Source organism: Artemia sp. Qi Xiang Cuo, chromosome 13 (genome assembly GCF_049724085.1).
Source record: "Artemia sp. Qi Xiang Cuo chromosome 13, ASM4972408v1, whole genome shotgun sequence".
Lineage (NCBI taxonomy): Eukaryota > Metazoa > Arthropoda > Branchiopoda > Anostraca > Artemiidae > Artemia > Artemia sp. Qi Xiang Cuo.
Window position 1 is genome coordinate 43,024,230 of NC_142806.1, and position 24,517 is coordinate 43,048,746.

At 36.4% G+C, this 24,517-nt stretch overlaps 1 protein-coding gene across 1 annotated transcript in view; it reads left to right on the top strand.

Annotated features, from left to right (window-relative positions):
- Window positions 1-24,517, top strand: part of LOC148945313 (uncharacterized) — a 76,917-nt gene that overhangs the window by 14,443 nt on the left and 37,957 nt on the right. Inside the window, exons 2-4 of the mRNA XM_089098998.1 lie at window positions 3,203-3,228; window positions 13,807-13,962; window positions 20,863-21,003. Of these exons, the coding sequence (XP_088955124.1) occupies window positions 3,203-3,228; window positions 13,807-13,962; window positions 20,863-21,003 (323 nt within the window). The remainder of the gene's footprint in view (window positions 1-3,202; window positions 3,229-13,806; window positions 13,963-20,862; window positions 21,004-24,517) is intronic.

The window sequence follows — 24,517 nt, forward strand, 5'->3', positions numbered from 1 at the left end:
TTCATAGGACATTCCATCGCCCCAAATTGGCAATGTATTATAGGATTTCCGGACTTTCATTTGCAAATCTATTAATGTTGAAGACATGTCCATAAAGTAGTCTTCATTGAAATAAATTTGAAAGCGGATATTATCGGAGAGGGGTTGTTGTGGATAAAATTGTTCATAGTATCCGTGCTTGACACTCACATCAACATTTTCGGCATTGAATAGATTCAATGAGGCGGTGATCGAAGGTTGGGAATCCTTATGCGGTAGGTAGGACATTTTAGGAGAAGAAATCTAGTTTCGATCTGACACTTTTATTCTTCCTGGGACTTCTGGTTACACTACGTATCGGCTTTTTCCTTCTTTTCTTTGACAAAAGGGATGTCTTACGTTTCCGACCTGAGCGGAGACTGATGAGTGATGCGGTGTTTCTTGACCTTTTTAAACCTTTACCATCCTGTTTTAATCTCTCGCCAAGGGTTCGCGCACTGGACCTAAGATTTTACGAAGCACTTTTTTTAAAATCATTGCCAGAGCCCCAATCATATAGTGTAGAGGATGCAAAATCTGTTGAGCCGCTACAAGATATTTTCTAGCCAGTGGTAGTGAAGATCGAAACAGCTTAGCAAACCAACTTCCAAGACTGTAGCCAGACATTGACGAGCGACCTTTGTAATAGTCCATTCCATTACCCTGTTGTCTTGGGCCAAGAGTATTAACATAGCAGTCAATATCAGGACAAGTGAATACCACTTTTTTATTAGACATCTTGCTGTTGAACGATGGGTCGAAAATGACATGTAATCACAGCCAAACCTTTGGAAATTGCTATTGGATCACCCAATTCGGTTCTTAGTGTTAACTGACAGAGTTCCAAATAGGAAGTGTTTACGGGAATATACTGAAGATGCTTTATATTGTAGTGATGAATATGTTCTTGATTGGTTTTTCGTTCAAGAACACGTAGGAGGGGAACATTTGAATTACCAACTCGAGACGTTTCCACAAAGGAAGCATAGAGAAATATACAAGTGTCTGTGGAGAAGGCTGGTGGATAGTCAGCAAAAATGAAATTAGTGTTTCTGGCACTTTTGCCATTGATTATATTGAGCTTAAAACCAAGAACATCCTTTAGATTATCATTGAGAATAACCTTTTCACTGGCAATAAGTGAACTAATGTAGATCTTGCCCTCCTCCTTTGAATAGTTGAAATGAAAAGCTCCTTTTTTTACGAGCGGAAGTTCTTTTATTAATAGAACGATATAAATCATTCATACACGTGAGTTCCTCGTAAGGTAATTCAATATATGGATAATCCAACCAATTGATTTTTTGAATTTGTTCTTGATCACCTGGTGGTGGCGGCCAATCATAGGGTCTAATTTTTATTTTCATATTTTTATTTAAACCGCTGAGAATCTCATCATCTTTGGTATCTCGCAATCGATAAGTTATGAGCTCGGTGTCCAGGATTTTAGACACTTGGAAAAGTTCGGTGCTCCATAAATAATTACCCTTTTCAAAAATATTGGCGGTTCTATGAATTAGAACAGTATCACCAACATTGAATTTCTTCTTTTTTTCTCTTTTTCACCATTGGAGTATTGCTTTAGAAAAGCATCAAATGTATTTTCATTGTAGTGAACATCCCGAGGGCTTGAGTTGGACAGAGATCGATGAGGTCGTTGATTATAAATCAACATGATTTTATCTAAATAATGAATAAAAGCCGGTGTATTTTTCAATGTTCAATATATTTAAATTAATAGACGAATCGGGATTATTAATAGTTCAGCCAATGCAGCCTTTATCGGGCTGTGACTATGATAAAGTGTTGTATTATATTTCAAAAGAACCTTTTGCACATGTGGATTAACAAATTCACTACCACGATCCGATTGAATTTTTCTATATGAATCCTGTTCGAGAATACTTTCAATGCCCCTAGCAACTTCGTCACCTCTCTTTGACCGTAGCGGAATGGCATATGCATAGCGACTAAAGGCACTAATTGTCACCCGAATAGATTTGTAGGGGGCACTGTGACGCCGTTGAAGTGCGTCAAAAGTTAAAAGATCCGTTTGCATTATATGCAGAGGGAAAAAGGCTTTAGTTTGACGATATTGTTTACTGCGAAGCCTGTGATCCCGATGTAGTGTGTAACTCGATTCATTTTCTAGATACTCTTTTGCATTTGTCAATGCGGTAGTGGTGCCTGGGACCGCTTTGGAAAGCGTTTTTGGGGAACTTTAACTTCCCACTTAACCAATATTTTCATAGACACCTTTCAAAACTTCATCCATTTTGAGCGTAGACACGTAGTGTAATGTCCACTCCCTTTTTGCCCACTGGCGGGCGAATCAATTCGTCTTCTCTTTTGACTAGCAGCAACAGGTGTTGTAAAATCATTGCTGCTGCTGATAGTATCTTCAAATATTGAATCTTCTTCTTTTTTAAATGTTGTTGTTGGCGGACTATATTCTCTTATTTTCTTTAGAATTTGCTTATTGCCAATAAGACTTTTGGGGAAGTTTATTGCACACAGAAAGGTGTATAGATTATCGTCAAAGGATAAAAGTCCTTTACGATTCGTCACCATATCACAAATTAAATCAACTAGATTATAACTTTTTCCCTGAATTATAATTCGTTTTCCTGTGCTGTCGACTTGAACTTGATCCCCAGTTTCCAACATGAGATAAGATAATACTCTTTTACTCTGTTCTCGATAGGTGAGTGGCAATAGGTTTCCAATTTTCAATACAATTAAATTTCAGTCCTTCTCCATTGATTGCAGTGCTGCAGTCTCTTGAGATGTTTCCTGTTTCGAGGGCTCGGCGACAGTGGCAGGTCTCTCAGGAGCTGGTTCGTGTTTGTCCACACGCCACAATGCATCTTGAAGCTAACGTAGTTTTTTGTCATCGGCAATATTCTCATCGTTAATGAATTTGCTTAGATTGTCTTCAAAATGTTCGACGGGTAAGAGTACAAGTTCAAATGGTGTCAATTTATAGGTTTATGCCATTCTCTCTCTCACTAGAGAAAACTGTTTGCAAGTCCTGCAATTATCGGTAGAACTAGTGTGAAAAAGCTACCGCCCGCCTGAAGGAGCCTTTTTCTTCAGTGGAACGATGTTGCTTTGTCTGTTGTCTAACACCTTCTTGCAGTTGAACATTAACCTAATTTAAATTTAAACATGGTTCTGATATTAGATTATTGAAATCATTGCCAATCCCAGGTTTGAGTATAGCCTTTCTAAACAACGGTTTTGAAGTGCTTAAAACGGAAAACAGATGCCGTTGTTCGTGTAGTTTCTTAAGTGTCATAATGGCGACTAATAGTCTTTTCTACTGTTCACCGGAAGATATACTGTAATTTCATTGTTGAAAATGTCGGTGACTACACGTAGATCCTCAGGCGTGCTCTGATTAAGATCCAGCAAAATGTAACCGTAGGGCTTGCTAGTCGCCTGAGTGTGCGCTGAAACTATAAATTTCGGGGCGCCGGGGTATATCTGCTTATTGAGAGTTAGGAGCGAGCTAGAATCACGAACGACTCGATAGATAATATAGACGGTGCAATTCAAAGCAAGGGTTCGCATACATTTGCTCTGATGAACCAGATTGTGTAGAACTAGGGTAATGGAAATGTGTTCATGATGGGAGCGAACGGTGAACAGTTGTAGCATTTCCTGTGAGAACTGTTCAATGGATTCAGCCAAATCATCAATAATCAACCACGAGTTCGGTTCAATACTATTGAAAACATCAAGTCCTCGTATGAATCGTATTGGTATGGTTGTGTCAATAGCTTCTATTTGATCATAGGACTCCTGCCAAATACTATAACGATAGTAGATTTTTTTTCGGCTTCTCCAAAAGCATTTTATCGCAATTTTGAATTATTTTAGTTAAAAGCGTTGTTTCCCCCGACATTGACGGTCCACATAGAAACGATCTGAAGGGTGTTTTAAATTGATACATTCTGTTGGGGACAACAGTCGGAATACAAATAACTGTAAATCATATGTGCTCAATGAATAAGTAGTAGCAATAATTTTCCCCATAGATCTATCTATTCAAGAACAACAAAAAAAACAATATTTCATGGCAGCATTTATTTCGACACTGCACGAAAACAAATATTTGCAGTCAACATGAACAACGATCAAAATAAAAACACTTGTCCGACAAGAAAAGTTGGCAAAATTTCTCCGGTGGTCAAAATTGAAAACTATTTTTTCAACATGAACAGGGCAATGATAACACTTTATAAATAAGCACTTATTGTCTTTAAAAACACTTTTCTGTACAATACTTTATGTACAATAAAAAAAAAAAACTTTTCTGTACAACACTTTTTTTTTCAACTTAAACACTTTTCTATACAATAAAACTTTTTGTACAACAGAAAAAACAGACACACACACTCAGGGAAATTGCTAGTAGCACAGTTGAACATTATGAATTTAAAGGTGGTGTCCCCCCCCGGGCCGCGGGGCCGAAGGCCGGCCGGCCGCGGGCGGGACCCCCCCCTGGGCGGCCGCGGGAAGGGATCCCCCTCCCCCGGGGGCCTCGGGGCGAAAAAGAATAGTTGTTCGCTATGCCTATGCCATTCCACTACGGTCAAAGAGAGGTGTTGAAGTTGCTCGGGCCATTGAAAGTATTCTAGAACAGGATTCATATAGAAAAATTCAATCGGATCGTGGCAGTGAATTTGTTAATCCACAGTTGCAAAATGTTCTTTTGAAATATAATACAACACTTTATCATAGTCACAGCCCGATAAAGGCTGCATTGGCTGAACTATTAATAATAACGAGTTTTCTTTTATTTTCAAGATATTGCACTTTTAAAAATACATCGGCTTTTATTAATGATTTATATAAAATCTTGTTTATTCATAATCATCGACCTCATCGATCTCTGCCCAAATCTAGCCCTCTGTATTTTCATTACAGTGAGAATACATTTGACAATTTTCTAAAGCAATACTCCAATGCCGACCTGGAGAAAAAGAAGAAGAAATTCAATGTTGGTGATACTGTTCGAATTCATAGAACCACCAATATTTTTGAAAAGGGGAATTATTTATGGAGCACTGAACTTTTTAAAGTGTCCAAAATCCTAGACACCGAGCTCATAACTTATCGACTGCGAGATACCAAAGATGATGAGATTCTCAGCTGTTTTTATGAATATGAACTGCAAAAAGTGAGAAACACTGGTGAAATGTATCAAATTGAAAAGATATTAAAGAGTCGTATACGCCATGGTAAGAAACAGTTGCTTGTTCGCTGGCTAGGATACAACTTAGATTTTGATTCTTCGGTCAGTGCTGAAGATATTAACAATGCCCAATGATTTCTATGTGACTTTCATGTCCAGTGTTTCTGATCCTCTCTACAATAACCTGAATAGAACAAGTGATTTTTGGACAAAATTCTCCCCAACCATCAAATTCGATGGAAAGTATGAAGTGGCTCTTGTCGATTTTATTCTCAAAAATACTTATGATATCCTGAAAAAGGATCGTAAATATGAAATAAAAATTACACCCTATGATTGGCCGCCACCACCAGGTGATCAAGAACAAATTAAAAAAATCAATTGGTTGAATTATCCATATATTGAATTACCCTACGAGGAACTCACCTGTATGAATGATTTATATCGTTCTATTAATAAAAGAACATCCGCTCGTTAAAAGGGTGCTTTTCATTTCAACTATTCAATGGAGGAGGGCAAGATCTATATTAGTTCACCCATTGCCAATGAAAAGGTTATTCTCAATGAAAATCTAAAGGATGTTCTTGGCTTTAAGCTCAATATAATCAATGGTAAAAGTGCCGGAAACACTAATTTCATTTTCGCTGACTACCCGCCAGCCTTCTCCACAGACACTTGTATATTTCTCTATGCTTCATTTGCGGAAACATCTCGAGTTGGTAATTCAAATGTTCCCCTCCTACGAGTTCTTGAACGAAAAACCAATCAAGAATATATTCATCACTACAATATAAAGCATCTTCAGTATATCACCGTAAACACTTCCTATTTGGAACTCTGTCAGTTAAAACTAAGAACTGAATGGGGTGATCCAATAGCAATGTCAAAAGGGTTGGCTGTGATTACATGTCATTTTCGACCCATCATTCAAATACAAGATGTCTAATAAAAAAGTGCTATTCACTTGTCCTGATATTGACTGCTATGTTAATACTCTTGGCCCGAGACAACAGGGCACTGGAATGGACTACTACAAAGGTCGCTCGTCAATGTCTGGCTACGGTCTTGGCAGTTGGTTTGCTAAGCTGTTTCGCTCTTCACTGCCACTGGCTGGAAAATATATTGTAACGGCTGCGACAGATTTTGCATCCTTTACGCTATACGATTGGGGCTCTGGCAAGGATTTTAAAAAAAGTGCTTCGTAAAATCTTAGGTCCAGTGCACGAACCCTTGGCGAGAGCTTAAAACAGAATCGTAAAGGTTTAAAACGGTCAAAAAACAACACATCACTCATCAGTCTCCGCTCAGGTCGGAAATGTAAGACATCCCTCTTGTCAAAGAAAAGAAGGAAAAAGCCGACACGTAGTGTAACCAGAAGTCCCAGGAAGAATAGAAATGTCAGATCGAAACTATATTTCTTCTCCTAAAATGTCCTACCTACCACATAAGGATTCCCAACCTTCAATCACCGCCTCATTGAATCTATTCAATGCTGAAAATGTTGATGTGAGTGTCAAGCATGGATACTCTGAACAATTCTATACTCAACAACCACTCTCTGACAATAACAACTTTCAAATTTATTCAAATGAAGACTACTTTATGGACATGTCTTCAACATTTATAGATTTGCAAATGAAAGTCCGGAAATCCGATAATTCATTGCCAATTCGGGGCGATGGAACATCCTATGAAAATTGTATATTACATAATCTATTTCGTCAAATTAGTGTCTACATCAATGGCACGCTGATGAGCACAAGCAACAATCTCTCAAATTATATAAGCTATATCCAATTCATGTTGATGACACCCAAGTCATACAAGTAATCGAGAGGCATCTCCATTGAATATTAGTATAGTAATAATACTGATATTACATATGCACTTAAAAATTCTACAACTAGTTATTTAAATCTATTTTTAAATATATATAATGACATATTTAATATAAATCAATGTCTGCCTCCCAATGTTAAAGTTTATATAAAACTGTCTCTTGCACCCTCCAATTTCATTTTGAGAAAAGAACTTGCTGTCAATCCTGATGTAAGTCTCTCCCTCACCTCGGCAATACTTCATGTACGCAAACAACAGGTTATGAGTTCTGTTGCTTTGGCCATGGAAAAACTGAGAGCCAATGGCAACAATATTAAACTACTTGTTCCTCATACAATTACCAATCAGCGTCACATTGCAATGGGGTCACGCACCTTCACCGATTCATCCTTTATCAATGGTGAAATTCCCTCGAAATGGGCTTTTACATTTGTAAAAAGTGCCAGTACAATTGGATCATGGACTGAATGCTCACATAAATTCGAGATATTTGGACTTTCATCTCTTGTGTGCAAAGTAAACGGTATCCCACTCTATAACCCATCCTTTGGCAAATTCTATAGAACATTGTACTGATTGACAATTCAAACCCTAGATCATGACTCTCAACTATTCGAAAATGGTATAACAGATGAAATGTCTGCTAAAACACAGGATATCAGTGTACTGGACTTGTCAGGCACACAGGATGTGAGTAGATTACTTACAGGGAGTGTGCGCTTAGAGTGTACATTTACCGACCCATTTGCTAAGAGTATTGCACTAATCTCACTAAATCAATATGAAACCTATTGGGAAATCACTCCCGAAGGCAGTGTTCTACTAGACCTAGCGCCATGAACACCAGTCAAATAATCAATGTATTTAATATGGACCCCTACATGTCACAGTAAAAATCCTATTGTCTGCCCTCGGACTTTCTTTGGAAAAATTCAACGTGTCAACAATACCTTGATTATTGTTAATAGCAGTCCGTCGACTGTGCTGACGGGTCATTGGCTGTGCATCTTTCAAACAATGAAGACGATTGAATTTTTTGATCCTCTTGGTCTACCCTATACATTCTACACACCTCACATCAGCAACTATACTGAGAGCAGTGGGAAAACTATTATTCAAAATCGAAAGATGGTGCAGGATCTAACGACTAAAAGATGTGGCTTCCAAGCACTACTATATTTTGTGTTCCAATGTCGCGGCTATACTTACAAGCAGTTTCTCCACATTTATGTTGACAATTCACGTCTGAATGACTTTCTAGTGGAGAATATCCTCTCAGACCTATATAGTATTGATTTCAGTGCCCTAAGAGTAAAGTGCTTAAAAAATGTTTGTGAATTTGTTTATTAATAAAATGCGTATATATATATACAACAATGTCTTTAAATCTACACTTTAGATTTCTTCATCTTCGATATATAGGCAACTGTCGTGAACCACTAATGCCGATAAATCATTTGGATTCACTGTATATTGATCTTGATTGACTGCAAAGTCAGGGTCACATTTTTTACAGTACAATGCAACTTCACTCTTGTCATATCTCTTTGTATAGTCAATGATACTATTTGCATTCATATTATGAAATTCACGAGTTTCAATCTGTCTATTTGAAGCAATATCACATACAGTGTTTTCAAGTGGTGAATCACATTCGGTCACTGCCAAATAAAAATCACTTGGTTTATAGTCATAGTAGGTGGTGTCATCACAACGATGACGTAGAAACCAGATTGTCTTGTTACCCCAACAGTTTAAACGTAGACCAGATTCCTCTTCCCAGAATAATTTAAATCCGCGACGATACCAATCTCGTAGAAATAAACTAAAATCATGTTTGGGATTCTTTCCAATCATAGCAGGGTAAGTATTCTCCCACTGATCACATTTATCATAGTGACAATTGGAGCATAGGTGTCCTCTAGAATGAGAGTCACACACCTCCTAAAGACATGAATTACATCCTTTAATTTGTACTGCATAGCCTCTATGTAATTTACAAGGATTACATAATTTACACTTTTCACTATAGTCATCAATAATTGTACAATTCTCACATTGATTCCAACTGCCAAGAGTATACATGCACACTGGACATATATAGAACATTTTTTGGTTTCCGATGTCAACTCACCCACAGCTAAAACGAAACTGATCCTCTTCGTTCGATAAATTCAACGAGATGGAAGTGGTGGGAGAGAGGAGTAGCTCTGTGTCGGTACCTCTTTCGAATGATGGGGGGAGCCACATACATTGAATCCATTGGCAATGTTTTCAAAAGTATATCCACAATATGATTCTGCTTTGTTCCAATTAATATATCAATAAATTGACTATAAGCATTTGAATCAGATCGTAAAAGTTTCATACAATAGTCCAATGGGGGAGAATCACTCCTCATTACATTGTCAAGTGTTCCCTGACAAGAGAATATCCTCCGTTTAAGAGATAACTTGAGAAAATCATCATCCAAAATCAAATGTTTTTCCATAAACATTAGATTTGATCTAAGTCTCTCTTTCTCAAATTTATTCATTTTTCGGTCCTTTCACTCTGACTGCTGACTCTAGACTGACCCTGATTCGTTAGCCCTAACCAGAAAAGAAAGAGAACATTTTCGATTTCGAAATAATTTTATTGAATATTTACAACAACAACAACAACATCAATAATACAGAGCATGTACAATCAGCGATACTGTTTATTGTCTTCAATATGTTTCACCAATGCACTTAAAGCACATTGAAGTCTATTCACATGTGCTATATAAACTTTAGCGGCGAAAAATAATTGATCCTCCATTTTAAATTTGCTCAAGGATATCACATATTTTGCACATACTACTTCCCTTACCAGTGAGAGACTTGAACCTTTCATAATTTCCGCTACAATTCTCAGTGCTCATGAACGACTATCATCAACTCCACTATCCACTTCTAGTAGTGTAAACATTCCACTCATCATCATCAACACACACAAATATATATCCAAATGAGTAAAGTCAAACTGTTCTTCTTATTCTCACTCTTTTGATTTCTATTCAAATACTAATAAAACTATAGAAAAAATCCCTTCCTTATATTCCAAACGCCGCTAATATTTAACCGACTCGCTGATTGGCTGAGAAGGGGGATGTAACCGACTCGCTGATTGGCTGAGAAGGAAACACGTGATTTAACTGTTTCCGGGAAAGTCATAACATTTGGTGAGAGCAACAACAACAAATACTATTTCTGGACACCATGACATTCGCCTCGAGCATGTACATGACCAAAACAACAACAAATACTATTTCTGGATCATAACATTCGCTGTGAGCGTGCACTTACAACAACAACAAATACTATTTCTGGACACCATGACATTCCCGATCGATTACGCAATCAATTTCTCGGACATTAACTTCCCCCTCGATTCCTAGATCAATAACATTGTTCCCGTTAGAATTCAATGCGCATGTGCAACCTTCGCCCCGGAGTTATTACACATAAAAACAACAAATAAATCGATCTTGGAAAAAGAGGTCATTGAGCGATTACGTAATCTTTCTCCCTAGGGACTCTATGACCATATTGTTTCATAATTCCCCACGCTCGTGAATCAATAAATCCCCCATCGATTATATAAATCACTCCTCATGTCATTACACGTGGCCAAACAGTAACAACAGATCGATTGACCTTGACCCCCATTAGACTCGATCGATAATCCTTGAATAAATTATGTCCCGTCAGCATTAAACTAAATTGTAGATGGCAGCAGGGGTGTTCGTTCTGTACCTTTAGGGTCACTTCTACTTGTCTGTTAAATAGGGTATAATATAAACATTTATCCGATATTGAAGATAACAACATTTCGATAAAATTTAGGACCCAATCTCGGTGTTTGACCTAGAGGCTACACGTAGGTAAACCCAGTCCAACTTCCTTTAAGGCTTGGGTGCCACTTCAAATGCCACTTGAAACTTTGTTTTTAACACTCTTAAATGGTAATATTTCTCTTTTCTATTTGTACAAAATATTTCAGTGTATTTAAACATATGTATATAGTGTGTTTATCGACCAGAGGTTGTGATATTATATTATATAGATAGAGGTTGTAATGGATTCAGCCGCGAAGAAGATGAACAATCATACAGAATTTCCATCGATATGAATAACAAAACTCCTCTTCCTCCCCAAAAGTTCTGCAGTAGAAATATCAATAAGGACTTATTGAACAAAAATACATTCCATCGCAAATTTTGATAGTATATTCGAATTGTGTGGAAAATTTAAATTGCATTCCAGCACTTTAATTCTTAAGCCGAAATACTGAACAAGTAGTGCGGTACTAATCAACTTACAATTATTGATATATACATATTAACAGGAATATAATAGGGGCTCAAGGGACCGGTACCCCACATTATATTTTGGTCAGGCCTGTGCATGATTTGGAAAACAATCAGAAATTACATTAAAAAAACAACTATTTTTTCAACTGAATGTATGAAGCAGCTTTATATAAGGGAGGTTCTCTCCTCCTTAACTTCTTGCTCTTTACTCTGAAGTTTTAGTTTATTCAAAATTTTTTCAGAACATGTATTGAAACAAAACAAAAGGACCATTGAATCGGAAAAATAAGGTTATTCAAAGCACTAAAAAACTTTAGCTTAATGAGCGAGAAGTTGAGAAGGGGGCTGTGTCTCTTATATACATGATAATTTCAGTTCATATTAAGTTGTTAAAGTTGCTCCTTACTTTTAGTTGAAAAATATTTTTATTTGTTTAATTACGTTCCATGAAACAGTATAGTTCTATGAACATGATATATACTTTTGTTAACGCAGAAAAAAACAGTCAGAATTTCAACGCTCTCTGTCTGATTTGATAGGTAGCAAAGCTTAGAGATAAACGTTTTCGAGAGGTAATGTAAATGGTATGTCAAGTGAAGTAAAAGTAAATAAAGATGAAAAAGTAAAGTAAATGTGAAAAATTAGACAAACAATAGGCTACTTATGAAAAATAAAGTAGGAACTTATAGCATTCAGTTCTATTGAGCTATGCCAAAGTGTTAGAAAAACATTATTCAACAATATGGATATTCTTGAACTTGGTTATCAAACACCGATATATTTAGCGCCTTCAGAAAATTTCATGTGCTGGCCGTTATTAAGAAAGACTGGAAGACTGAAAGACTAAGACCGATATATTTAGCGTCTTCAGAAAATTTCATGTGCTAGCCGTTATTAAGAAAGACTGGAACTTGGAAGTATTGAGCGCTACTGAGGAATATTCATATTTGTAGTTTAATTTTGAATACCAAAAACCGATTTGTTCGACAACTATAGGCCTATATAACTATAAAAAATTAGTTTTTTCAAAGGGAAAAAATATATTAATACAATCACTCCTAGTTAAAAAGGATAAATTATAATAGTTTAACACAAAAAAAACACGCATCAGTTTTGGGAGATGCTATAATATCCAACATTCTTATTATAGTTGCTTCATATATCGGCTCATGGGTACTCAGGCATGCTCAATTTGACTGCTAATTTTTATCGGGATTGTCCCCTTTTTAAGTTGTTATTTTACTTTTTTGTAATTATAAGAACTTTGTTATGTACTAATAACTTAGGGTATTTAACTTCAAACTCGAAACAAATACATATTTGGAATAATAAGCGGTTTCTTTGATTTAATATTATCAATATTTAGGTTCTTATGGTCTCGTTATTGATAAGGGTCTATATTTACTTATCATTCATTACTATGAAGAACTCAATAGTTTTTTTTTTACTCCAACCAAATCATACAGAAAAAACGTTTGCGGAAAACTGGAAAGGTGATTCAATCACAAATTAGAACTAATGTGGCTCATACTAAGGGTCAAAATCTGTTGGTAGCCAGCCAACCATGGGCCAACACATATTTTTTCTATGGTTTGATCCGACTCTGCTCTCTTTCCTTTGGCTTCCTCACAATTACCATATAGTCCCTGATTTCCAAAGGGGGCCATGCCTCCCCCTCCCTCTGCAGGCGCCCATGCGTTCATTATACGTCAAGATATATCTTTTAATCCCCGTTAACCCCTGTGATAGCTATTATTATGCTAATGAACCAACTTCTCATAGGTCAGTCTTTGCTAGGTAAGCACGCAGGGGGGGGGGGGGGGTGAGGATTTTTGTGCCTGGCCTTATGCGTTTTTGTCTCTATAATATTTGAAAAATTTGTCTGTTTTTTCATTGTTTAGTGACTTTCGCATCTGAGCCACCCTAGCTAAGAGGATGGCACGCTAAACATACAATCTTATGTCCTTCGGGACGGAAGTTCGAATCATGGTGTCGCCAATCCTTTGGCTTGGGGTAGGGGTTAATAGTGGGGCTATACCCGCTCAGCCTCTGTGAGTCTGGGAAGGTATGATTAAGTGAATTTCGAAGAAACATCTGAATTTTAGCTGTCAGTTCAGGCGGAAAACGCCTTGTCCTGCTACAAGCACAATTAAGCAAATACTGTCACCTCTTTGTCAAATGTGACCTAACTCCTCCCCCCCAATGCATTCCTGCGTATTTAAATGGTGTTCAACATGCTTATGTTCTGAAATTGGCTTCGTCGTCTTAAAAACAAAGGTTATAACATTAAGCAACATTTTGCATATCACGTGATTTTCATTTTACATGAAAGGCACATCCAGTTTTTTTAGGGTACCTTTTAGGTTTTAAGGTTTTTCTAATGGTAGATTCGGCTGATAGGTTTGTTTTACAGGTTTTGTCGTGACGTAGAGTACGTTGACATGTTTAAGCCATTGAAAAAAGTGAGTCTTATTTTGCCTCATGCAATAAGAAGAGGGGGTCATCCCTTAGCTATTGAAGCACCAAGAACTAGGATTATGTGTGGAAAAGAAACCTCTGAGACAGAAAGGTGAGTTTTCCTGCATATTTTTTTTTTTTTTTTAGTGGATTTAGTTATGGGTTATTGTGTGTCAGTTTGAAAAACTATTAGCTAGATGATTGATCGATCATTTAACTTATATTTTTTGCCGACTGTCGGATTCTCTAGGATAAAGCTTATTTCTTTAGCTCTGATAATCTCTGAGATATGGTCCTTTTTGAATTTAATAATTAGGGACAATTGACGGTTTCACAAATTTATGGAAAACGATCCAGTTCAGGAATTTCTTTTTCAAATTGTTTAAAAGTTAGCGCTAAAATTACCGAAAAAAAAGTTGCCAATTTTATATTCTTAAGGAGAGAACATACCTAAACAGCTAACAGATTATAAAAGTCCTGTAAATATATTCGTTTTTTTCTGTCACAGTGTCCCGGAAGCTACTTAGATTTTATTTTGAATTTGCAGCTAACAAATATATTGGTCGTCAAAAGATAAATGGCGTGTCCTAAACATGTACGCGTTGCCAAGATTTCTTCTAGGGAAGGGTCATTCAAGGTAGAAATGAAGTTAGCCTTAGAAAGTGTATTTTTGCAGCCATTGTACGAAGAAGTTTATATTTACGCATAGTTTCTTACGTCTTCGTTAAAGGGTGGCTGAGTCCTCAAACCCTTCCCTAGACTATGTAACTGCCTAATGCAGTTAGTTGTTACGACTTTTTTGAGGAATAGGTTTTAATAAGTGCGACTGAAGAAACTGCTGACAGGGTCTCTTCATTTAGTTTTCTGCAATTTTTTAGGAGGATTTCCTTATACTTTACCATTCAGTCATTTGCAAATCTTCTACTCTATTTATTAGTCTGCAACAATATATTTTTAATACATTTCATCTTCCCTCCTTAATTCTCGAAGTCAGTAACTTTTCTGAGGCTGAGTTAAGTTAATGAAGTTGGACCCCTTTCTTCACAGTTCAAAAAATAAACATCAAAAAGATATTTAGACGTATTAAAAATTTACAAGACAAATACAGCTTTTCGATATATAATTATTTGAATCTATTTATACATTCGAAAAGCCAAAAATTTGTTATAAGATGCATTGGAGATCTGATTGAAAAGGCGGACTTAGTAAAGATTGGGCTGGAACTTAATTCTGATCTTGTACTGGGTTAGAAATTAAAACATTGTCATGCTCATTTTTTTAATTACATAAAAAGAGCTCAATTCAGTTAATCCGTGCAATTAACGAAAAGTGTAAGCGCTTTTTATCAAAATCAAAAACAGTACATTTACAAACTGTCGTTACCTCAAATGATGGGAGGTTAGGAGGTATATACTCTCCTTTCTTCAGTTTTATCTAGACGGATCTCTTGATGAATATTTGAAAATCGGGCAATGTAAAATGTTCACTATTTTTACGTGAAACTTGTTTCATTGAGTAACCGATTCATCGCAAATTTTATTTAAACAGTTTTTTTAAACAGTAATCTCTGTTTGTCGCTCCCATTTCCGAGACTTTCCTGATCATATCCTATGAAATTTAAGTACCTTCCTCCCCTCAACTCCTTAATATAAACCCTATGTCAAGACAGCACATGCCCAATGCCAACCCTTACCCTTGAAAATTCTGGCATCTAAGGCATTTAAATTACGGCAAAAATAATCTTGACATCAAAAGCTTTGATTCCTAACTTTTTCTGTGAGTGAAAAAAAAAACAGGAAATGAAGTTACTACGATTTAAAAAGAATAAAACTTTTAAATGTCTTCTTAACAACAGAGTATAACTTATCCAGTTTAAGGTGGTGGGCGTAAAATTGAATTTCAAGCCCTTGGAAAAAAATAGACACGCAGCAGTGATACTTTGTTCTGGCAAAAAATGCAAAATTCCACATTTTCGCAGATGGGAGCTTGAAACCTCTACACTAAGGTTCTCTAATACGCCGAATCTGATGGTGTGGTTTTCATTGATGGGCAATTTTTCTGAAGCTCTTAGCTTTTGATGGGTAGCACTAAACTTAATTAGTCTCATATATTTGGAATCAGCATAAAAATATAATTCTTTTAACGTATCTATTGATATCAAAGTTCCGTTTTTTTAGAGTTTTGGTTATTATTGAGCCGAGTCCAATCCTTACTTACAGTTCCGTTACTACGAACAGTTCGACTGCTTAGTTTCTCTTTTCGTTTCTCTTTTTAACGTACAAGACCTCTTGTTTTATACAGGTAAAATGTTCGTGTGATCGTTTCTCTTCGTTTTCCTCGTGCTGGCCATAGACCCATTTGTTTTCTCTAGATTTTATTCTTTGTTTTTTGTTTAGATACCTTGGTTAGAAGAAATCTCAGCAAAGAACCACAAAACCCCCATTCCCATGATCAGCTGTCCACCCAGCGCTACCTAAAATTAGGTGGCCGGCGTTTACCCCTCTCCTGAAAATACCCCCCTCCCCGTGGAAAATACCCCCCGCGGAAATAACCCCGTGATAAATAAGGCTTTCCAAATTTTAATTTTATTTGAGTTTTATTTTTTTTTTATTTCCGTAGGGGGAAGGAACTTTTTGCACTTGTGTATTATGCGCCACCCACTAAAGTTTACGCTGTGAAAAATTCGAGAACACATTGGTTTTTTCGTTATTTTCTTCCTTACTTTAGAAATAAATTTGGGCTATAGATTTGCACATTAGGGGGGGGGGGGGGGTATAGCGGGTCTGCATGCAAAATGTGTTTGGTACAAGTATTCTGCATATTAGATAGATAGACAAATAAGTGTATTTTAAAGCCAAATATACGGCCATGAAAACAGCAAAATAATATAAATGAAAGGCATAAATAGCATAAACTTTGATCAGAGATCAAACAGTTCGTGGTAACGAACTGTAAGTAAGGAGCGACCCGGCTCAATAGTAACCGAAACTCTAAAAAACGGAATTTTGATACCACTTCAAAAGAATCGCATCTTTATGCTGATTTCAAATATATAAGTTTCATCAAGTTTAGTCTTACCCATCAAAACTACGAGCCTGGAAAAATTTGCCTTATTTTCGAAAATAGGGGGAAACACCCCCTAAAAGTGATAGAATATTAATGAAAATCAAACCACAAGATTAAATTACGAGCCTGAAAAAACTTGCCTTATTTTTGAAAAAAGGGGGAAACATCCCCTAGAAGCGATAGAATCTTAATGAAAATGAGAATATGTATATCAAACTGACACGTTTTTTTTGTTTTTTTTTTTAAGTGAAGTGGAAATTATTTTCTGATCTGAAGAAGACATGGGTGTTGTCAGCCATACTCCTTTTAATTGTTGCTCGTTTTGATTTTGACTAGGCTATCTATTAAAATTTCGGTTAGTTTTGGGTTTCATTTATTTGTTAATGGTGATTTGTGATAGTTTTACATTTGGAAGATAAGAAAAACAAACTTGTAGAATTTGACAACGCTTTTGTCCGTAAAAACTTAAAGAATTTAGAATTAGTTGGTTCCCAAAGCCAACTATCCTTTCAAAGGATAGCCAAACATTCTTAAACTTTTTGGTGCCATATGTTTTAGCTTGATTTTGATGATTGTTCGCCTAAATTATTTTTTCTTCAATTTTTTTTTTAATTTGGCACCTGCTACTGCCAAAAAATTGCAGAAGTTCATATGGAAGTCTTTTCAACACAAATGGATGGATTTGTATTTTTTTTTTTCTAAGTTTTTAAGACACTTCTGGTGTGTAAATTCCTCTTTTTCCCGTTCCTTACGACTTTTCAACGAAACTATAAAAAAAACTCAAACATAAGTTTTGAATTTAGAAACCTTGTTTTCCAGAGGGGGTGGAGGGTATTTTCCGCTTGGGTATTTTCCTAGGAGGGAGTATTTTCTGCGGGGGTTACTTTCCGTGGGGAGGGGGGGGATTTTTCGTGGTGGGGGACATTTTCCGCGGGATTAAATACCCCCCATTCACTATATTCATTATGTTATTTTACTGTGTTCATTGCCGTGTATTTGGCTTTAAAATACACTTATTTATGTATCTATCTAATATGCAGAATAATTGTACCAAACACATTTTGCATGCAGACCCGCTATGCTTTCCCCCCCCCCCCCCCTAATGAGAAAATCTATAACCCACATTTATTTCTAAAGTTATGAAGAAACTAACACAAAAACCGGTGTGTTCTCGAGTTTTACACTGTGTAAACTTGAGTGAGTGGCGCATAACACACAAGTACCAAAGTTCCTTCGCCCTACGGAAATTAAAAAAATTAAACTCAAATAAAATTTTCAAATTTGGAAAGCCTTATTTTCCACGGAGGGAGGGATATTTTCCGGGGGGGGGTATTTTCCATGGGGGGTGGTATTTTCCAAGGGGGGAGTAAGACTCCTCCTTAACCTTGCAGGCAGAGAATATGTATTGCAGGGCCTCAGCTGAATATCCAGAAAAACTGGGACCCAGGAAGTACAGGTACGAATACAGAAAGAAAAGGAGAGCAGAAAGAGGAGAATTGTTCTCAACTGACAACCTTAGGCAGGGGTATGGCAAAGGGGCACAAGAAGCAAGTGCTGATCAGTAAGTTTTGCCCCCTATTCAACTCCCTCCATGGAATCCTGGTGTCTGGGGTGCCACCAGACGTCTTGAGAGTTTAACTCAAGCAGTCTCCCATTCACTATCAACGGAATGAGTTTCAAACCTGAAACAAAAAGAAAAATCTGCTTTTGAGGCAAGGTTGAAAAGTAAGAAATTGAGACGGTTCCAACTATCGTGAGGTCTTCACTGAGGGAACCATCAACGGTACGGCCCATTTTGCCATGATGGGGATGCTGTAAAGGGGTATAGTTTTTTTTTAGAGGGAGAGACATTTATCAGCCATTGTTGGCCAGAAAAATAAAAATGGGAAGCAGTTGCCTGCGCTGACTGAGAGTGAGATTGAGATAAATAGGTATAAGGTGCAGCTCTGGAAAGGGCAGGTAAAAAGTTATGAGGAGGAAAGGAATTTCTCAGGGGTTTAGCTGAGATTGCACCTTGGTAGGTTGACCCACTAGTTGTTGATAGGGCCAAAACAGGTGTTGGCTTTGCCCTTTCCAACTTAATCCGACTCAACCACGTCATTAACATTACCAATATCCCTTTAGGTGAGGACCTCCTCCCTTTCCGTAAGTTGACACCGACAGGCTGACGCATCTTATATGCGTACCAAAATGTGTTCCTCATGAAAAATCGTGCCCATTTTTCCCAAAATGGTTCCCGCCCTTGATGCCATAATGTCTGATACTGCAGACAGCCTCTCCCTGTTATACTCCCTCCTTGCAAGTCTTTTAATCTTCTTATATTCCCTTACTTTTATAGCCGAAATTATTAAATCATCCTTAAATCAGAACTGGCCCAGCATATTGTAGGATATGCTGGGTAACCATTTGCCCGTAACCTGAACCCTGATTGTTGGTGCCTATTAATGTGTCGAGCCTTTCGAGGGAAAGTACAAACTCTCAAATTATTCGCAACCTGGATTTGCATACCAGACGTCTCATTTACTAGACTGGACGATCTGGCCTTCTTCGTCTCTTTAGCTTGCCTAAGAGAAACCGCATGTATCTTTAGTGGTATAGACATTGCTTCCCATAAAAGAAAATTCCCTACATCCCCAAAGTCCCCCACACACACTATAACTTCCACTGATAGTTTATTTAATATACTTACTTTCAATTTCCTTGCATTAGTCGATCCATTCTTACAACTCATTTCAATCAAAACGCTAACAGATGGAAACGAATGTCTGCCCCATAAAAACACGGTGCTGAAACTGCCTATAAATGATTGATACTGGCCTGATTAGAAAAATAAGCCTGTACATACGTTTGACCGTTGCAAGAATCAATATCTATATCTACCAGCTGTCCTTTCAGTTTTCTCCGTAGTTTTTGTGACTCTACAAAAACATATACTCCCTCATTTTCACAGTTTTTCACTATAACTTTCCATCTATGTGGTTGACAAGGGCGTATCCAGGATTCTTGTTTGAGGGGGGGGGGTACACCAAAGAACTTCAAAAAACGCATCCAAAATGTGTTTATATGCATTTTGCTACGTTTTTGCCAGTCGGACGCATTGGGGGGGGAGGGGTTCTAGTCCCCAGTGAATTACGTCATAATAAAGTGCCCTTTTGAGAATAAAATGTATATAACTGTAGGAGAAAGGGTTGAAGCCAAACTAAAGGCATATTGATCACAGCCCCTCTACTCGCGAAGTCACTGATGATTTCTTATAAATTGCCGGACAATTTTTTGAAATTTTAATAGAACACTGAAAAACTTGGTCGATAAATGACTTTCCCTTCGCAAAACTTCTTTTCCTCTTCAAAATTCAAAAATGTGAGGAGTAAGAAATTTTCTTCTAAAACGGAAAAAATAATGAGTTTGCTCAAATTCTTTCTAGCCACGGCAAAAAGAATAGCAAGCCATACTTTCAAAAAGTAAGTTAAATTAAATTAATATTTACGTTATAATAGGCTAAGAACAACTTCTCTCAGTTTAATATGGGTGAAGACTGAAAAATTCGTAAGTTCACTCGGAATTCTGAGCATACCCCCAATTTTATGGAAAACCCCAATTAAGTAAGTGTAAAAATAACTCTCAGCTGCCTGTGATCGTTGTAAGCCATTTCTAATAGAACAGTTTACTCATACCACTTATAGACTAAACAATATACCCAGTACACCAAATTTTTTTTTGAATTTCAGCTCTAGGGACTGAGATGCAGACTTCTCTCTCTCTTTTTTAAATATTAGGTGACTTACTTCTAATCAATTTAGCTTGATCTTATATGAAACAGAAAACGTTACGCTGTAACGCCACATTCGTAATTTGAAATTACATTTTTTTTTTCTCTCTCTTTTTTTGTCGTTTATGTTACGAATTTTGTATCAGCTTTGCTTTGCCTTATTCCATAACTTTCTAGACATCCAAGTGGCTCATCTGCTGAGACAAATTCAGTTGAAAAGCTACCAAATATGGAATGTCCCACAGAACTAGCGCTTTCATTTTTGGAAACGCAGGGAGGAACACTTTACAATCAAAAGAAATGGGAAAACGAAGGAGAGTAAGTATTCAAAATCTTATAATGCTCTCATGACCATACTCTTTGCTTTGAAACGTTCTTTTTCGCTAAGATTCGACCATGACTGAAAGTTGAATCAAAATGCGGAGCTCTTGCATCTTGAACGTGCATTAGTAATTTCTATCTATTTAGTTTTAAGACAATCACAAGCTGGTAGGAGATTGGCTGAATTTCTTAGTTTAGGTTGAAATAAGATGATCGAACATTGCTTACCATCTTTAGAGATTTTCCAGAAGGTGACCAAATCAGATGCTTTGAAAAGGAAGAACGAAATAAAAGTGTTATTTTAGGATACATTATTTATAATTTCTGAAGATTATTCTCGTCGTTGGTACATTATTCAGTCTTTGCTTTTCTGGTATAAGAATGAACAAAAATCACGTCAAAACTATTCTTAAACGTTCCAAAACTGGATTAATCAAATTTTTGTGCAGCGATTTGCATAAAGTAGTGTCGCTTCATTATTTAGCCACTTTGCCGTAATGGCTAAATAATGAAGCGCTAAAGTACCTTTTATCAATTAAATGACAAGAGATTAGAGTGACTAACTGATAAGTTATTGCTTTGACATTCTGTACATAAATAGTACCCAACAGTTTTGATTGTTTGGACAGTCCAATTTTTTTTTTTTTAGTTTTTTTTGCACTTTTTAGGATCACTAAATCATGAAAATATGGGGGAGGTGTGACAATTTTCTTGTTTTTTTTAACAAAAAAAAATATTTTTCGAAATCTAGGGAGAGGGAAGGATTGTTTTCATTCTATATTTGGAAAATACTAATAAAGGTCTTTTTTAAACCAAAAATGTTTTTTTTTAATTCGAAGGGGCAATTAACCTCCTTCCTATTGATGCCCCAGGTCTAGTTAAGATAGCTCCATTTCCTATATTCGCCAATGAAGTTAGGGTGATATATTGATTCAGTTGGCGGTGATACCTTTTTACGGAATTGATTTCTTATGACGCATCTTAGTCAAGCTCTGAACTAGTTTTGATATAAATATTAATTTCCAGAATCAGCACAAGGTACATAGGTAAGATTTTAGCCTGGAGGGTGCATACATTGAGGAGTGGAACACAACTTATAAAATGGGTAATTATACGGAAAATATTAGATGAGCAAGGAGAAATTGGTGAAATTGGTTTCTAAGAGTATAAAATCATCTTACAGCAGAACTTATTGATAATAAACTATGGAAGCTCAGACTTAAGTAACAAAAAGAACTTGGCTATAGCAATTAAATATATCATGTTTATATAATGTAGCAATTTAATATATAAAATTTAAAAATATAAATGTTTTTACTTTTATGACTTTAATAAATCAAATAATATTAACATTTTGATTGCTAAATATAAGTATATGTATATTAAACTGACAATGTACATTCATTTGCATTTTTTCAGTAAAGTGCAAATTATTTTCTGGCCTTGGAAATGCATAGGGTTTTGAGCCCTACTCATGTTAATTTCTGCTCATTTTGAGTTTGACTCAGTTATTTATTGTAATTTCTGTTCGTTTTGGGTTTCATTTATTTATCGATGCTGATTTGTGGTAGTTTCACGCTTGGTAGATTATTTGATTTTATTTTGGCTCATTTTTGGTTTAATGTTCTTTGGTTTAAGAGTTCTTTACTTGTCTTAAAAAAATTATTTTTTGGAAAAAGTCTTTTTTAATTAATTTTTGTTCGTTTTATATTGGCATAGTCTTTTCATGGAAAAAAAAAATAATACCTTAAATACTTTCAATTTCCAATCGAATGAGCCCTTTTTGAGTTTCTACGACGACGCTTTCTATAAACACCTTATATGCCCCCAGGGCATAAGTTAAAATCCTTGCCCTGAAGGCTGTGAGGGGGTTGTCAAAGACCTAACTTCCAAAACTTTCAACTACGTGAAACAAAACGGCTATATCAAAATTTTGATTGGATGTGTTTGGGGAAATGGTGGACGTGAGAGGAACATTAGTTGCTCTACAATCACTTTTAACTATTAAAAATGGTACTAGCCCCTTTAACTTCCAATCGTATGGACCCTTTTGAAGTTTCTACGACAACGCTTTCAATAAAAACCTAATATGTCCCCAGGGCATAACTTACAACCCTTGCCCTTAGGGATCTGGAGGGGGGTTGCCATCCTCAAAGACCTAATTTCCAGAATTTTCAACTACTTTGAACAAAATTGCTATCTCAAAATTTTGATTGGACGTGTTTGGGGAAATGGTGGGCGTAAGTAGTAAGGGTGTACGCAATATGAACCCTACAAGGAAACTTACAATCCTGAGGCATGAATATACAGTGCAGTTTGACGTGCACATTGCAAAAAGCGACCAATCCTTTTATATTATATACCTATAAACTGATCAAACACGTTTTGAAAGTAAAATTGAGATTGTATAACGCAGCCAGAGGGGTTTGTGAGACACTTTCATCATAACGTGTTTTTTTTTGTTTTTTTTACCGAAAACTAGAAATTGTCAAATTGCGTAATCAAAGAATGGTCTCATTCTAGAAATACCGGTTTACAGCTAGTTGTAATCATGTTTTTTTTGCTATATATATCGAGCAAATCGGTCATTCTGGATCAGTTGGTTACTAGAAGTTCTAATAAACCTATAAGAATCAATCGGCTCGTTCTAATGGACAATAAAAGAATTATAATGGTAAGTAAATATACATTATTCGTGGACTAACATAAGAACATAACCTTTTTTATTCCTATTATTTGAGTTTCACACAGAAAGGGGACTTCTGTAACTATGCAAGCTTTCAAAGTATACATCTATGATAAAATTCACATGTTCATAACAGCTGTTTTGATGAGAAAGGCTACGTGCTTTCTCGTGAGATTACATTTCACTGCGCTCTCAATTAAGCAAACTTAATGACAGGATCATTGTCCAACTTAGCCAATAATCAAGGGTAATTATTGTAGAGAAAAAAAAGAGGAGGAGGAGGAGGATTTGGGGGAGGGGGTGCCCTCTATTCGGCTCTAAATGTTTCTTATGCACTTAACAGAACCCCCCCCTGTTTACGACTTTAATTCATTCATTAGAAATAATTCTTTCACTCAAAAATGTCATTTTCCCGTCATGCATTTAAAATCATCAAAATAGAATGTGCTCTCTTTGCGGTCTACATAAAACCGTGTGTGATTAAGACTTTAATCCTCTTACAAGATGGAAGATTTCGTAAACAACCTTCGCACGCGCATTATCTAAATTATGAAAACTAAGGATGGTAGATAGGAACAGAAATGATTAAGGCTACATCAGGGGCAGATCCAGGATTTTTTTTTCGGGGGGGGGGGGTTACTAATTTTTTACTTTTTCGGGCGGAGGGGGGGGGGGGTTACTAATTTTTGACTCAGTTTTCCACTAATTTTACTGATTTAACTTTTCTTTGAAAAAGTTATTTTGTGGCAAAAGTTTTTTTAATTAATGAAGAAAAAGAGGCAGATAAATCAAACATGAAATAAAGGAGACACAGTGCTCATGAGA